Source organism: Protopterus annectens, chromosome 13.part0, assembly GCF_019279795.1.
Source record: "Protopterus annectens isolate FY-2018-M chromosome 13.part0, PAN1.0, whole genome shotgun sequence".
NCBI lineage: Eukaryota > Metazoa > Chordata > Ceratodontiformes > Protopteridae > Protopterus > Protopterus annectens.
The window spans coordinates 1,226,652,622-1,226,666,688 of record NC_056747.1 but is presented as its reverse complement, the minus strand read 5'-3'; the positions used below and the strand labels follow the sequence as shown (position 1 = coordinate 1,226,666,688).

At 39.8% G+C, this 14,067-nt stretch overlaps 1 protein-coding gene across 1 annotated transcript in view; it reads left to right on the top strand.

Moving 5' to 3' along the window:
• NSF (N-ethylmaleimide sensitive factor, vesicle fusing ATPase) overlaps window positions 1-14,067 on the top strand; it is a 1,516,106-nt gene that overhangs the window by 781,487 nt on the left and 720,552 nt on the right. Inside the window, exon 7 of the mRNA XM_044055231.1 lies at window positions 364-439. Within this exon, the coding sequence (XP_043911166.1) occupies window positions 364-439 (76 nt within the window). The remainder of the gene's footprint in view (window positions 1-363; window positions 440-14,067) is intronic.

The window sequence follows — 14,067 nt, the reverse complement described above, 5'->3', positions numbered from 1 at the left end:
GTAGACCATAGGGAAAGTGACGTATGTCATTGTACATGCTGAGAACGCTTATGGAGTACTGAGCAGTAGGAAGGAGGCTAGCTGTGCTACCCAACCCAGTTTTGTCCCAGAGTGCTTTGGACGCCTGAATGGTGGAAAAGCTTCAAAAGTTCATTTTTAAAAAATATCCAGTTATCCAGCCTCTTGTTGACTAGCCTAGTATGAATGTGGTTTAGAGGCACTGGTAGAGTTGAGGAGTATCCATTAGACTGGGCCAGTTAGATTCGAATGCATGAAATGTTGAAATGTATACATTGAGCTTCCATAAAGTTTCTAGTAAAATATTTGTATTTAATGTTCACATTTTTGAAATTTTGCTTGCAGATCGAAGTTGGACTGGTTGTTGGCAACAGCCAAGTGGCATTTGAAAAAGCTGAAAATTCCTCCCTGAATCTGATTGGTAAGTCCAGTAAAGTCAAAAGGTCCTATATGATGTAGATTATTACCATTACTACTGTGCTGATGAAAATCATTTTATATAACTTGTGGAGGCATGGAGACAAGTTGAGAGAATATTTGAATACTTACTGTGGAAATTTGAAACTCAGAAAAGGCTGCTGTATCAAGAGAGCTTTGTGATTAATGGCTATGAGCGGGAAGTGGGAAGTTGAGTGTGTGTGTGTGTATGTGTGTGTATATATATATATATATATATATATATATATATATATATATATATATATATATATATATATATATATATATACATACACACACACATATATATCCAATCAGTTGGTTTGTGGCTTTGAATAAGTCACATGACCTACTTATGTTTCCATTCTTCTGCATCTGTTTCTGTATGTAAAAGCAGCACCTTCTCACCAACCTTGAATGTTTCAGTTTCTACATGTATATTATAAGCAAACTTGTATTATTTTACCTTGGAACTTGACACAGAATTTAACATTACTAAGTGATTACTTTATTTATACACCACAGGCTTTATTTCTTTATCATATCATTTTGCTGGAAACCTCATTTGTGTCCCGTTCTTATAATATCTGTGTAACATCATCTACCATGTGAATGCTCTTGTTACATCATATAAATGACTAAATAGGTTCATAGGTTTATACTAGGCTAACGACCACCAGGGTCTTTACAAGCCTAGTTGTGCTACCCAACCCAGTTTTGTCCCAGAGTGCTTTGGACGCCTGAATGGTGGAATGTGTTACTAAAGAGGTAGTTAAGGGTTATGGGGGGTGGGGGTGTTGAGGATTAATTTGCTTACTGTTGACCTCAGTCCATCAAAGACATGGGGGCCAGACAGGGTGAATTTGCACTTTCCCATCCATGATCAAGGTTTCTTTTGAATAGGGCCATGGAGAGACTCTGTTTCATGTAGATGGGGGAGTTTGTTCTACACTGTGAGGATCCTTTGAGACACATATTGGCCCCTCCAGCATGTTCCATTTATGTCGCTGTCAGAGTTCAGCTCCTTGGGTCTAGTATTTCTGGTGATTTTTTGCTTGTGGATGTGCCAGAAATCCACCAGAGCTGGATATGAGGATGTCTTGTATGACAGGCATAGATCACCTCTCAGTAACTTGTAGCCAAACTGGGATGGCTCCATTGTCTGTAGGTTGCCAATGTCCTTGTTGAACATAACCATGATAATTCATTCCACGAATTGCATATTAGAATTGTCAGAATAATAGGTCTGTAGTTCCTGGGATCAGTTGATGGTCCACCCTTATGAAGAGCAGTGACCATAGTGGCCCTCCATTAACTTGGTATCTAACCTGTTTTGAGACTGTAGTTGCCTCAAGTGGTCCTGCTTAAGTCATTTTTAGGCTGTTTAAGAGGCAACTGGGCCTACTGTTGTGGGCCACTGAAGCAGTGTTTTTGGCCTTAGCAAGCGCCTCCAGGACCTACTCCATGTTGATAGTTGGGGAGGATATGCTAGAAGGAATTTCACAGGGGGTAGTGGGGGGGGGTAGGAGTGAAGTTAAAGCTAAAGTTATCAGCCAGTAGATTTTCTATGTCACCTTGGTCTGTTAAGGTTGTGTCATTTACCACCAGTTCTGCACACTGCTGAGTATTACCTTTAAGGTTCATGACATGGCTGAAGAAGGCCAAGTGATTGTCCTCAGCTTGGGAGGCTATCCTGACTTCTTTATTGGATTTGTTGGATTTTATTAGACCTGTTAGTTTCTTGTTTAGTTGAATCAGAGAACACTTGTCTCTATGAGAGTTGTTTTATTCCGATTTTGGCCATGATTTCTTTTGTTTTGTCATATAGCCTGTTAAAGTAAGGATTCTACCAGTGTGTTTTTTGTTAGATCTGGGCCTACTTTCTTGTAGGTACAGCAGCCTCAATGCAGCCATTTATATGTTTGGACATGGCTTTTGCAAATATGTTTGCATAGGTAGCTGTGTTCCTGGGGTTTGGGGGGAGAAGTGAATTTGGACAGATTACTGTTTAATAGGATGTAATTTGCTTTAGAATAATTACTATCTGTTATAGTTTTAGTTGGATTTTCATGGTTGATTTTTATTTTGAGGAAGACAGCTTTGTGGTTTGACTTCATCAATGAGGACTTGACATGGGAGTGAGGGGAGAGGTGCATTGCTCTCCCGTATTGGTGAGTACTAGGTCCAATATTGTTAATCCTTTGGTTGGAGAGTCCACTGTCTGGTCCAGGATGTTTATGTTGATAAAGTCTAGGAGAAGTTGTGCCTGTGAATTAGAGGCAGTGTACATTTTCCAGTCTTTAGTGGAGCAGTTGAGGTCTGCTATGAATAGGGTATTTGGTTGGATAGCGAGCACCTCTAGTAGGTCAAGATTCGAGCTTTGAGCTTCGTGGGTCATAGAGGGCAACCTGTAGTTGGGCCAGGACATGGTAAGGAACCTTGTCCATGGTGACTTGAACATAGGATGATGTCCTGGAGCTCATCTGTTTAACCAACCTAGAGTTGTATTTGCTGCTAACATAGATCAGGAGAACTTCACCTTTAGTCCCTGTCCTTGCCACTGTTGGTCTAAATGTGTGGAAGGCACTGTAGCTTTCCACTGCCAGAATACTTTCTATAGGTTTAAACCAAGCCTTGGTAACAGCACAGACAGCTGCATTCTCTAGAGTGAGGAGGGCTTGTAGGGGGACAGGTGCAGACCGTCCTTGGCAAAACATACTGGGCTGTTAACCATGTCCTCCCATACTGATAGATATTGGATTCCCCTGGAGTGATACCAGAAACCAAGGCAGTTGTTAAAATCAATCATTTTCTTTTCATACTGTGGCATCATCCTAGGTAAAGGTAGAATGCTACTCAATGCAAGGCATGTACCTGTCTGTGACACACATTCAGAGAGATCCATGTCTTTTTTCATATACTCCAGTGAGGTATGTCTGAGGTCATTTACACACGCATGGACTGTGACAAAATCATACTGGTACTTGTGGTGCAGTGATATTGCAGATCCTAGGTCCAGATAGTCAATTAGCAATTATCCTCTCCTTGTCCAGCCTGATGAGGGGAGTATCTGTGTGTTATACAGTAGAATCACCAGTGACAAAAAGTACTAGGCAAAGTGTTTTCTTGCCTTCTCAGCAATCCAAGGATGAGAGGTTATAATGAGCAATGACTGACTTTTTTGGCCATTTTAGAAGAAGAGATACATACCTGGAAACCACGATGATCAGAATTACCCAGTGGGCATATGGCAGTGATCTTAGGAATGCAGCTGACACAATCAGTGACCAGCAGGTCAAAAATATTATTGTGTGTTAGAAAATCAAGGAGTTGTGTGAAATTATGCAAGGAAAGCATATCTAAAAACTCTCCCTCATGAATAAACAGCCAGCACCAGCTCTGCAGTTTTTTTTTGTGAGTAATTGAAGTTGCCTAACAAAATGCAGCTGACATTATCCAAAATACTACTTAGATCTTGAGTGTTATTTGCTAATCCAGATTAAATGTAGTACTCCTATAGCAAGCAATTAGTTTTCTAGAGTGGCTACTGTTCTGAAGTTCCCAGATAGCCATGATGATTTTACCATTGTTGTTGCAAGTGTGTAACTTGGCCACAACTGAATTATGTATAAATTGATCCCCCTACCCCCAAATGTTAGTTCTTAGACCCTCAATTTTTTTAAATCTGGGCATATTAATACTGTTATCGTGACAGGCTTCAGTTATAACCAGAACTTTGAAGTCTTATAAAAGAATGAGATCATGAGGATTATGTTTGGCAAACATCAAAAACTTTTGTGCCCTGATTCAGGAATGGGGTCCATTCCTGCCCATTTATTTACTTTTGTGTATTTTATTTATCCTTTGTTGGCCGAGTTAGTCCCACTAGCCTAGTGGCCTCTTTTTTGGGGATACATGCTGTTGTATTATATCATAAAGTCCTCCAAAGCTAGTTACGAAAATAAAATTGCCAAAGATTCCAAAGACAACCACAAGGCATTCTATAGTTATGTCAAGAATCTAAATGGCAATGCCCAGATCTGCTCTGAGCTACAACAGAATGGCATTAAATATACAGATCCCAAGGACATTGCCAATATCCTGGCAGATTGATTCAGTGCCAACTTCACCCCCCTCTCACCCCCTAAAGGACCCATCTCAATACAGAAAGATTGCCAAATTCCGGTAATCACAGCCACACAGGTAAAAAACACACTCTCCAAAGCTAAGAGTACAGCAGCCATGGGACCAGACGACATCACGGGCTGTGTACTACATGAACTACAAAATGAACTGGCACCTCACATAAATGTCATGTTTAATCATAACCTCACCTCAGGCTTTGTGCCCACTGAGTAGAGCACAGCTACAGTTATCCCACTTGACAAGGGGGGATCCAACTTAGATCCTGGGAACTACCATCCCATCAGTCTGACGAGCTTGATCTGCAAGGCCATGGAACGTATTATCATGGAACTTATAAACAAAGACATTGGCAGCCTTCAAACACTTGACCCCACCCAGTTTGGGTTTGTGAAGTGCCGATAGTGTCTCCTAAACCTGATTGACTTCTTAGAATCAGTCTCCTGAGCCGTCGACGAAGGGTAAGGCAGTCCACACAGCCTATCTGGACCTCACCAAGACATTCGACACCATTCCCCACTCTGGAATCATAGATAAACAACTTACTAAGCTGGGCATAAATCCATACGTCACTCGATGGATTGCCAACTGGCTTACTGACAGAACCCACACTGTAAAAGTAGCCAACTCCAAATCCAGCTCCAGACAAGTGGAGTACCTCAAGGTTCAGTCCTGGGACCGCTCTTGTTTGGCATTTACTTCTCTGTAGTACAGGCCAACACTGAGGGACTCTGGCTAACAAAGTTCGCAGATGACTGTAAACTGGGAGCCATTATTGAATCCCCAAATGATGTGGATATTCTACAAAAGGGCCTTACAGAAACAGATGCTTGGTGCCAAAGCCATGGGCTCAAGCTCAATGCCAAGAAGTGTTTAGTTATCCCCTTTGGGAAAAACCATGTACCCATGAATTACCACGTAGGTGGCAGTACACTAAACACCGAAAGTGTGATAAGAGACTTAGGAACACAGGTATACAGTGGTCTCACCTTCGGTAACCACATCGCCACAACAGTCAGGAAATCCTTCTATGTGGCACACCTCATCATTAAGGGCTTTTCACCCAGAAAAAAGGAGGTCATTGTCCCACTGTACTCATCCCTCATTAGACCAATCATAGAGTACAATGCTCCGTTTGGTATGTACCTCACAAGACATCTGCAACAACTGTAAAGGCCACAGAAACACCTCACTAAAAGAATCACAGGCCTAAAGCAGATGCCCTATGCTGACCGACTAAAAAAACTCCAGCTATACTCGGTCATATGTCGTCTACTCAGAGGCAATCTCTGGTTAACATACAAGGCCATGTCAAACCCAGAGCTGTTGGACATGCTACACTTAAAGAAATCCCAATCCATCATCACAATGAACAAAACATGCTGGAGGGATAGGTTCCTGACCCAGAGACTCCCCATAATCTGGAATAGACTGCCCATACATGTCACGCAGAGCTCCTCCTTGGCCCTCTTCAAAAGGAACCTTGACAACTGGATGGGAGATAGGAAATTTACCCCGGGGATCACGTCGGTCGCCCTGCTAGACTGGGGTCCAGGGAAGTAAATATTGTGTGAAGAAATAGCGAATTGTTATGGCTAGGCTTGTATAGGCCCTAGGGCCAATAGCCTAGTACCAACCTATGAACTACAATGGGAATTTTGGCCATGGCATTGGGGAACTTTCCCATCTCTTTTCCATATGTGCGTGGAGTCTTTTCCATTTGCCTGAACTATCTCCAGCTCAGACAGATGTGACCTTGGTTTAATGATTCATTCAAAGAATGACACACTCAGGAATGCATCACCCTCTCCCCTTCCAGTTTTGCACTGTACTGTCAGCAGTCTAGTCACCTGGAGTGGAATAAAACCCACAGCCTTCTGATCTTTCAGCACCAAAGGCAAGTGTGCAAATGGTTGCACCACTAAGACTGCTATAAAGACAGGCCTCAAGGGAGTTGAACCCAGGACTTTCTGCAGTGAAAGTTTCTTAAACACAAGAATAACTTGTGAACTACTGTTGGAGCCATTCACTATAGTAATAACCGAAAATATTTAGAGAAGATTTAAGAGAGAGACTGCAATTGTTTGACTGCTCAGTAGAAGAAATAGGTCAGATTTATTTCTGATGCATGAAATCTCTAAGAAAAAGTATGACCCTTTTGGGAATAAGGTCAGTGGCCAGACCAGAGTCCTGTGTCCTGATTGGACTGCAATTGGAAATGATAAATTTGCCTCCCACTGCTCTTCCCCTGACTTTCCCAGACTCTTGAATTTGACTGCCATTACTACTTTGTCTTTATCTTTTTAATTCTGTCTCCTGATTTGTAAGCATGTTTTCCACATATAAACCTTCAGACATCATGTCTTGATTGGTATTTATAGTATTTGTAGCTGTATAAGTAGAGTTACAAGGAACTATAGGCCCAGTTACATAAACATTATGTCACAAAGCCCCTGACGTACCAGAAAGGTACCTACTCCAGATTCAGCAAAGGTAGGGCAGATGGGCACACTAGTGATTTCAAGTTCAGTTTGACTGGAGTAACAGATTGTATTGATAGAAGGCTAAATTGAAATGCTAGACCTAGTAGGACATAATAGGGTCCAGTCTGTTTAGACACTGATATTTTCTGAGGAACAAAAGCTTTTGTTAGATTGAGGAAATTCAGAAATCTCTTTTTTCACACCTAGCAGTGTGTTTTCACTGTTAACCAAGCTAGCACTTTTACTGCAAGTAATCATATCAGTGTTTGAAAAGGCCCCTTTCTTGGTGCTCTACCTGGAACATTTACAGCATTGGTAAATAGCATTTTCCTTAAAGGGACAATCCCAGGTTTTAAAACTAGGGTCCGAGTTAAGCTGACAGAAGTCATGCCCACTTCGACACGTCACTTTCATTCCTACCCACAGTGTCATTTTACTTTTAAATATCCTGTAAATCCACACTTCCAGTCTTGTTTCAGCTCCCAGGATAAACTAATCTGTGGATTTGTGTTCCTCCCTGACTAGCACTGGATTGGGGAAGTATGCTGCCAGCTCCTGGCTCATATTTAAAATAAACAAAGCTGTGCCAGGGAAAAGAGACATCAATGTATACTAATTTTTAAGTTTTGCATCACTCATGCTTCTACGCATTTACAAGCACCCCGCTCATAAAAAATAGTGCATTTGTCTAGTACTATTCAGAAATCAGCACATATCAAACTAGAAGCTGAAAAAGGAACAGAAGTGTTTGTCTATTAATGCTCCAACCTTCTGTCACACACCTGCTTCCTATGGAATTTCTAGCAGGTCAGAAAGTCACTCCACCAGGCTAGTATTCAAAAATCAGAATACAGTAAAACGAAAGAAAGAGAAATATGGTTTCCACTACTGTTTGCCTGGCTCAAATGCTTTCTATATAGGTAGAAGCCATGTTATAAAATTGTTGTATATGCCCAGGATTCACAATCACCACAGGATAAAATATGAAATGAAAGAAGCAAAAAACTCTGTTTACTAATGTTTTAAAAGTCTTGCATTACTTGTGTGCTTTCTAGAGTAGCAGCAAAAGTCAGGTCATAAAATGCTTGAAAGGCTATTTTTCTCAATGGGTAAAATACACAGATTAAACTAATGAATGGCTCACAGGGAGAGCTGTTGTCAGTACAACTGCAATTTGAGATGGAATTTGGCTAACAACTTTGAAACTTCCTTCAGACACACTTTCCTCAACCCCGTCAGCCAAACGTGAGTATGCTCAGAAAGACAAACTTGAAATGTAAACAAAGGCTGAATCAAAACAAAAAATCCCTGGGACTGTCCCTTTAAGTAAGGATGAAATCCAACTCTGAGCTAATTTATCCATAATATGAGACTAAAATCCATCAATGCTCAGGAAATACAAGTGAAATTTTGTAATATGTGGCCCTTACCCCCTTGCCTTTGCTCCAATTGTGTATGTTGCAGTGAAGTGTTAGGATGTGTATTAACATCTTTGCATCATTCAAAGAAAATAAGAGATACAGAAATTCAAGGATGTACTTGGTATGGTAGTGAAGAAAGGCTGACCCTATTTGCAGATGATATTATTTTATACTTGATAAAAACAGAAAAGGACATTTCAGTGTTGTGGAACATTTTGAGGGAGTTCCATGTCTTTTCAGGATACAAAATTAATGAAGCTCAACCAAAGGCAATAGCTGCAAATTATGCACCCACACACGAATTGGTTCAGCAATATCCATATTTATGGGGACATGATAAAATTAAGTACTTAGGAGTATGGATTAAAAAGGATTCTAGTGTGACAGCTAAGGATATATGGGAAGAAACTAAACAGAAGATAATACAAAAACTGAGAAACTGGAAGTTCTGTTATATGGATATGAATATCAAGATACAAGCAGTTAAAATGTTTTTAGCCCCTTTATATGTCAGGCATAGTTTTATCAACCAGAGAAGAAGTTGTGGATAGCAATTAATAAAGAGTTGAAGGATTTTATCTGCGAGGAGAAGACTGCAAGAGTCAAGTGGGATAAACTGATCCTTCCATCTGAACAAAGTGATTTGGGATTACCCAATTTGAATGGGGTATTTCAGAGCTACACAGTTAAGGGATATATACATAGCACAAGTAGAAACCTATAATTCAAAGTGGAAAGGGATGATGATGAAACGGGGGGGAAGCTCAAGAAAGAAGGAGAGACTGGGATGTTGGATGCAGATCCTTAAGGAGAACAACAATAACCATATACAGAATATTATATTTATAAAGTAGCAGAGAGTATTCTAAGAACTAAGCCAACATGGTAATGGATAAAGGAGATTCTGCTGATAGGCATGACTGGAATTAGGGGTACAGAGAAGCAAGAGGGGGTAAAATTTGTTAGAGAAACCTGGCAAAAGAACCAAGATATTGGGAGCAAATAATTAGAGAGGGAAAAGTTAATGCAATGGGAAGAGACCAAGAATTTATTTGGAATGCAGTCTAGAGATTGCCTATACTCGTATCAATTTTTGATAGGGAAGGCAAAGAGAAAGAAGTGGGGGGGATCCTAAGCGAAAGACCAGCACTGGTAGAGTTTTTAGTAGAATCTAGAACAGAAGCGGATGTTAAAAAAGGAATAATTAGTAGAGCATACAAAATATTGCATTATAACTCTAAGAATCTGTCAGAGGAGTTTAGAAAAGATTGGGAGGAGAGATTTGATGAGCAATTCACAAAGGAACAATGGAGGCATATAAACATATATCTCCTAAATATGCAACACAGTTTAGAAAATTTAGGATCTTTGCTTGGAAGTGTTTACATAGGTATTTTTATACGCCAAGTAGACTCCAAAGGATTTTTCCTCCGGTTGATAGCAAATGTTGGAGGTGTGATGGGGAAGAAAAAGATAATTAGAAACATATTTTCTGGGAGTGTAATGAGTTGATAGACTTTAAAGATTCCATGCAGACTGCTCTGTCAGAGAAAATGGGAGAGCAAATTGGTATAACTAAGGAAATTATTTTTTGAGCTATGATACAGAATCAGAATTGCCTAGAAATAGTAAAGTCATGTTGAGTATAATTATAGTGGTTGTCAAAAAAGCAATTAATAGAAAATGGAAAACAAAGTCTAAACCAACTTTACTGGAAGTAGTGAATATAGTAACCAAGGTAAAACAACTGGAATTGGGATCTTTAGAAAAGGGTAGGAACAAATCACATTAAAAAATGGGAATTATGGGAACAATACATGGAGATGAGGAATGAGGTTTAAAAGAAGGCAGGATTTGAATGAGCTATGCAATGTTTAGTTGCAAATATTCTGCATAAGTGATGTGTAATGTTTGCAACTAAAATTATGTTCAGTATGGTTTGTGATGTATAATGTTTGTAAATAAAATTGTCAATTTGGTTTGTTTTCATTTATCCAAAAGTATGATTGCCTGCCATACATGATAATTTAATAAAGATGTTTCTTTAAAAAAAATGCTTTGCATTACACTAGGGGCACACAGCTGCTCTGGTACACAACTAGAAGCAGTTGTGGCTTGTATGAAACATAGAAAACCTCTAAGTAAACTGTCAAAAAGCCTGTTAGCACCAGAACGCACACATGCACTGAGGATATAAAAATGAAACTGAAATCAAGTGTAGTAAATGCTATAACGCTGCTCTGGAACACTGATGAGCTTAGAACAGCTAAGATTAAGTCAGGATGCTGTCATATTGCAAAGAAAACACAGAGGAGTTAAAAACTCTTAGTCCAGGCTTATATGAAGCCTAGGAAACTCCATAGTAGCCTGTCAAAAAGCTTGTTGGCATCATAACACACACACACACACACACACACACACACACACACTGTAGATAAACAAGTAAAACACAAACCAAGTATAATAAATGCTGTAACCCTGCACAGGAGCATTGATGAGCTAAGGACAGTTAAAATTAATACAGGATGCTATCAGACTGCAGATTTACTTCATTAGTTTTCTAGGTGATTTAGCAATGTCATAAAAAAGCATTGATTGTTTTTACGAGAAGGAGATTTACCCCTAATGCGAATGGATGTTCCTTTTCAGTATTTCATGCCTCTATTGTGGGCTTCCAGAAAGCCTCCTTTATTTACCATTCTTTCTGCGCTTGAGGACCGGAAAAAAATAACATGATTGTTCAGTCTTTAAAAGGCTGTACAACTGTGAAGAATTATCATAGAGAAAAAAAATGCAGTTACAATTAATTTTTATGTAGTATTTCATACTTGTGGACATCTGCAAACTTTCTGCAAATCTTTTCTGCAGTTTATCACTTCTGAAGTTTTTTTAAATGCGTTTTTTTCCAGCTTGGTAACTCTGTATTATGACCAGCAGGTGGCAGGGTTAACTCAAGCAAAACTCAGTTTGGTGACACGCTTAAAACTGTGTGCTATTAAACAATGGAAGGAAATTTTATTTCATCAATTTTACATCAGCCTGGCAGTGTGCTTTAATTCCTGTGTTTGCTATTTTAGTACACTTGCACTATTTACTCTTGGTAGTGTAGTATTTTTTTGGATGAGGTGATGTGTGTGTCTGTGTGTGTGTGTGTGTGTGTGTGTGTGTGTCTGTCTGTCTGTGTGTATGCTTGCATGAATTTTTTTTATTCATTTGGGTACTTTTCCGTTAACCCCCTACCACGTGTCTCGCTGTTTTCGTCGAGCCCCACGAAGACTGAAAGGTCCGTGACAGGCCCACAAAATGCTATGCTGATAATTTCTGCAAATATGTTTGTTATGTTACCTTCACAGAGGTGAACTGCATTGCAAAGTCAACAGAGCCGAAAACATTGTTGTAATACACATTGTCTTTGTGCTTTTGTTTAAACGGCCTAAATATATCATGCCATCTAGCAAAGCTTCCCCATGTTAGAAGTGCCCTAGGAACCTTATTGGGGGGGGGGGGGGTGACTTGAGTTGCACAGATACATTTGCATATGGGTAGGGAGGCTGGGTGTGGGAGAGTGCAGAGTGGGGCATTTTGATTTTAAAAAGCTGTGTAGTATGTATGATTCCTGGCATAGCGCTCAACTTGTCCCTAATTTTGCTTCATATGTTTCCTCTTCCCTTGTAAAATGATCATTTTTCTGGTAAGTCGATGAGGCTTACAGTCAGTCAGTAATGCCAAACATTACTGTTTCATACTTTTGTTCTTACGAAAATGCACATTGAAGCAAAACAAGTAGTTTGATTAAAGCTATGCTTTTCAGGAATACGGTGAGATGCATGGTAGGGGTTTAATGGAAAAGTACCTTCATTTGTATTACTTGTTTTGTTTTCTAGTCTGGGGTGATGGGAATTTGGAAGGTACCTCAGCAAGCAAAGGTTGTATGGCAAGAGATCAGTTTGAGGTGAAACACCAGTCCATCTCAGAACAGATACGCTCATTCAACTATGTATGTATACTTAGAAGGGCAGGTTTGAACCTTGACAGCCCACCTGCTACATGTCTTTGGGATATGAATGACAACTGGAGAATAAGACAAAAACCCATGTGGACACCGAGGAAGGCATGCTGGCTCTAGCTTAGAAAACAGACAGTGAACTTAAAGACCTAAGCACTAAGGGCAGTAGCAACAGCAGCAGTAACTGTTGCAGGACTGTACTACCCCATGTTCTGTTAAGTATAAAAGATTCCTAGGACAAATAAATGCAAATTTTGCCCTCTGTAATGTTTTTACTCCCAGTGTTGGCTCACTGCTCTTGCCACTTTAACAAAGTGATCCTTCCTAGTGCAACACTTTGACCCCACTTTTAAAATGTTTACTCCTTTGATATTAATGATAAATTGTCTCATAGTGCACCTTTTGAGGAGGTTGTAGATGGGTTGTATTTATGGAGTTCAGCAACATGTCTTTTTATTACTCTGATCTTTTTTCCTCCTTGGAAGTCACTGGCATTCATTTTAAAACCTACGCAGGTGCAGTGATGCACAGCCACGTCCTTTTCAGTGGTTTTCCTTTCTACCTATGTCAAATAAGTGTGACTGTTAAAGCAAGGCAAGTATGTTATGGTATGATACAGTTCTTTTAGCGTACTTTTTCTGACCCAGAACTGCACCATTCCAAACTGTTGTATGCAAATTATCTACACCTTTTAAAATACCCTGTATCTCAACAGGGTTTCAGAACTTTTTGAAGCATAGTTAAAAGCTGCCTAATATGTATCTCTTTGGGAGTTGAGTATTTTTAAAGTGCAGACGTCCCATTTGGTCATTTGCTTTTTTGATTTGGGTGTGTGTCTAATTGCCAGAGCAGACCAAGTTAGTGACATATTACATGCATGCAAACCCACTGACAGAAAACATATTTATCTGTCAGGTCTTCCTAAATTTTCCAGATAACCTTATATGGGGCTACCTCTCTCGTAGCCATCCCTCCTATCTTTTTCCATCTTCCACTGGTATCCTTCAGTCCCATAGACCTGCAGTGCACCTCTGTGATTGTATTTAAGTCATTCTTGAATCCAAAAAAAAAATATGCTCCCACTCTGATGGTCCTCGTCCATCTTCAAATCACCTTGAATGTGACATGCAGTGCTTAAGCCCGTACAGTTAGAAGGATGCCCTGCTGCTGGTTAAAGTCCATATGAAAGTGATCAGAAAGGAGTGTGTAATGGAGATGGAGTGGTATAAGTTGCAATTAGGTGAGTATGGCTATTTCTTGTTGGAATCCATAAAAAACTGGGCAATATGATATGGGTGCTCAACATTTTGTCAGCAATATCTATCGATCTAAATTTATTTATTACATTGTTTTTTATTTATGTATGCTTTGTTGACCGGGTTAATTTCATGAGGGCAGTAGCATCTTTTCAGAAGAGACCTGAGGTGGTATTCATACTAACTATGGGAAGTTTGTTCAAAACGCTTGTGAGCTTTCCCTACTGTTTGTTGATAGGTGCTATGGGATCATTTACATACATGTGAGCTACCACCAGGTTTAGACAGATGGAACCTTGGTT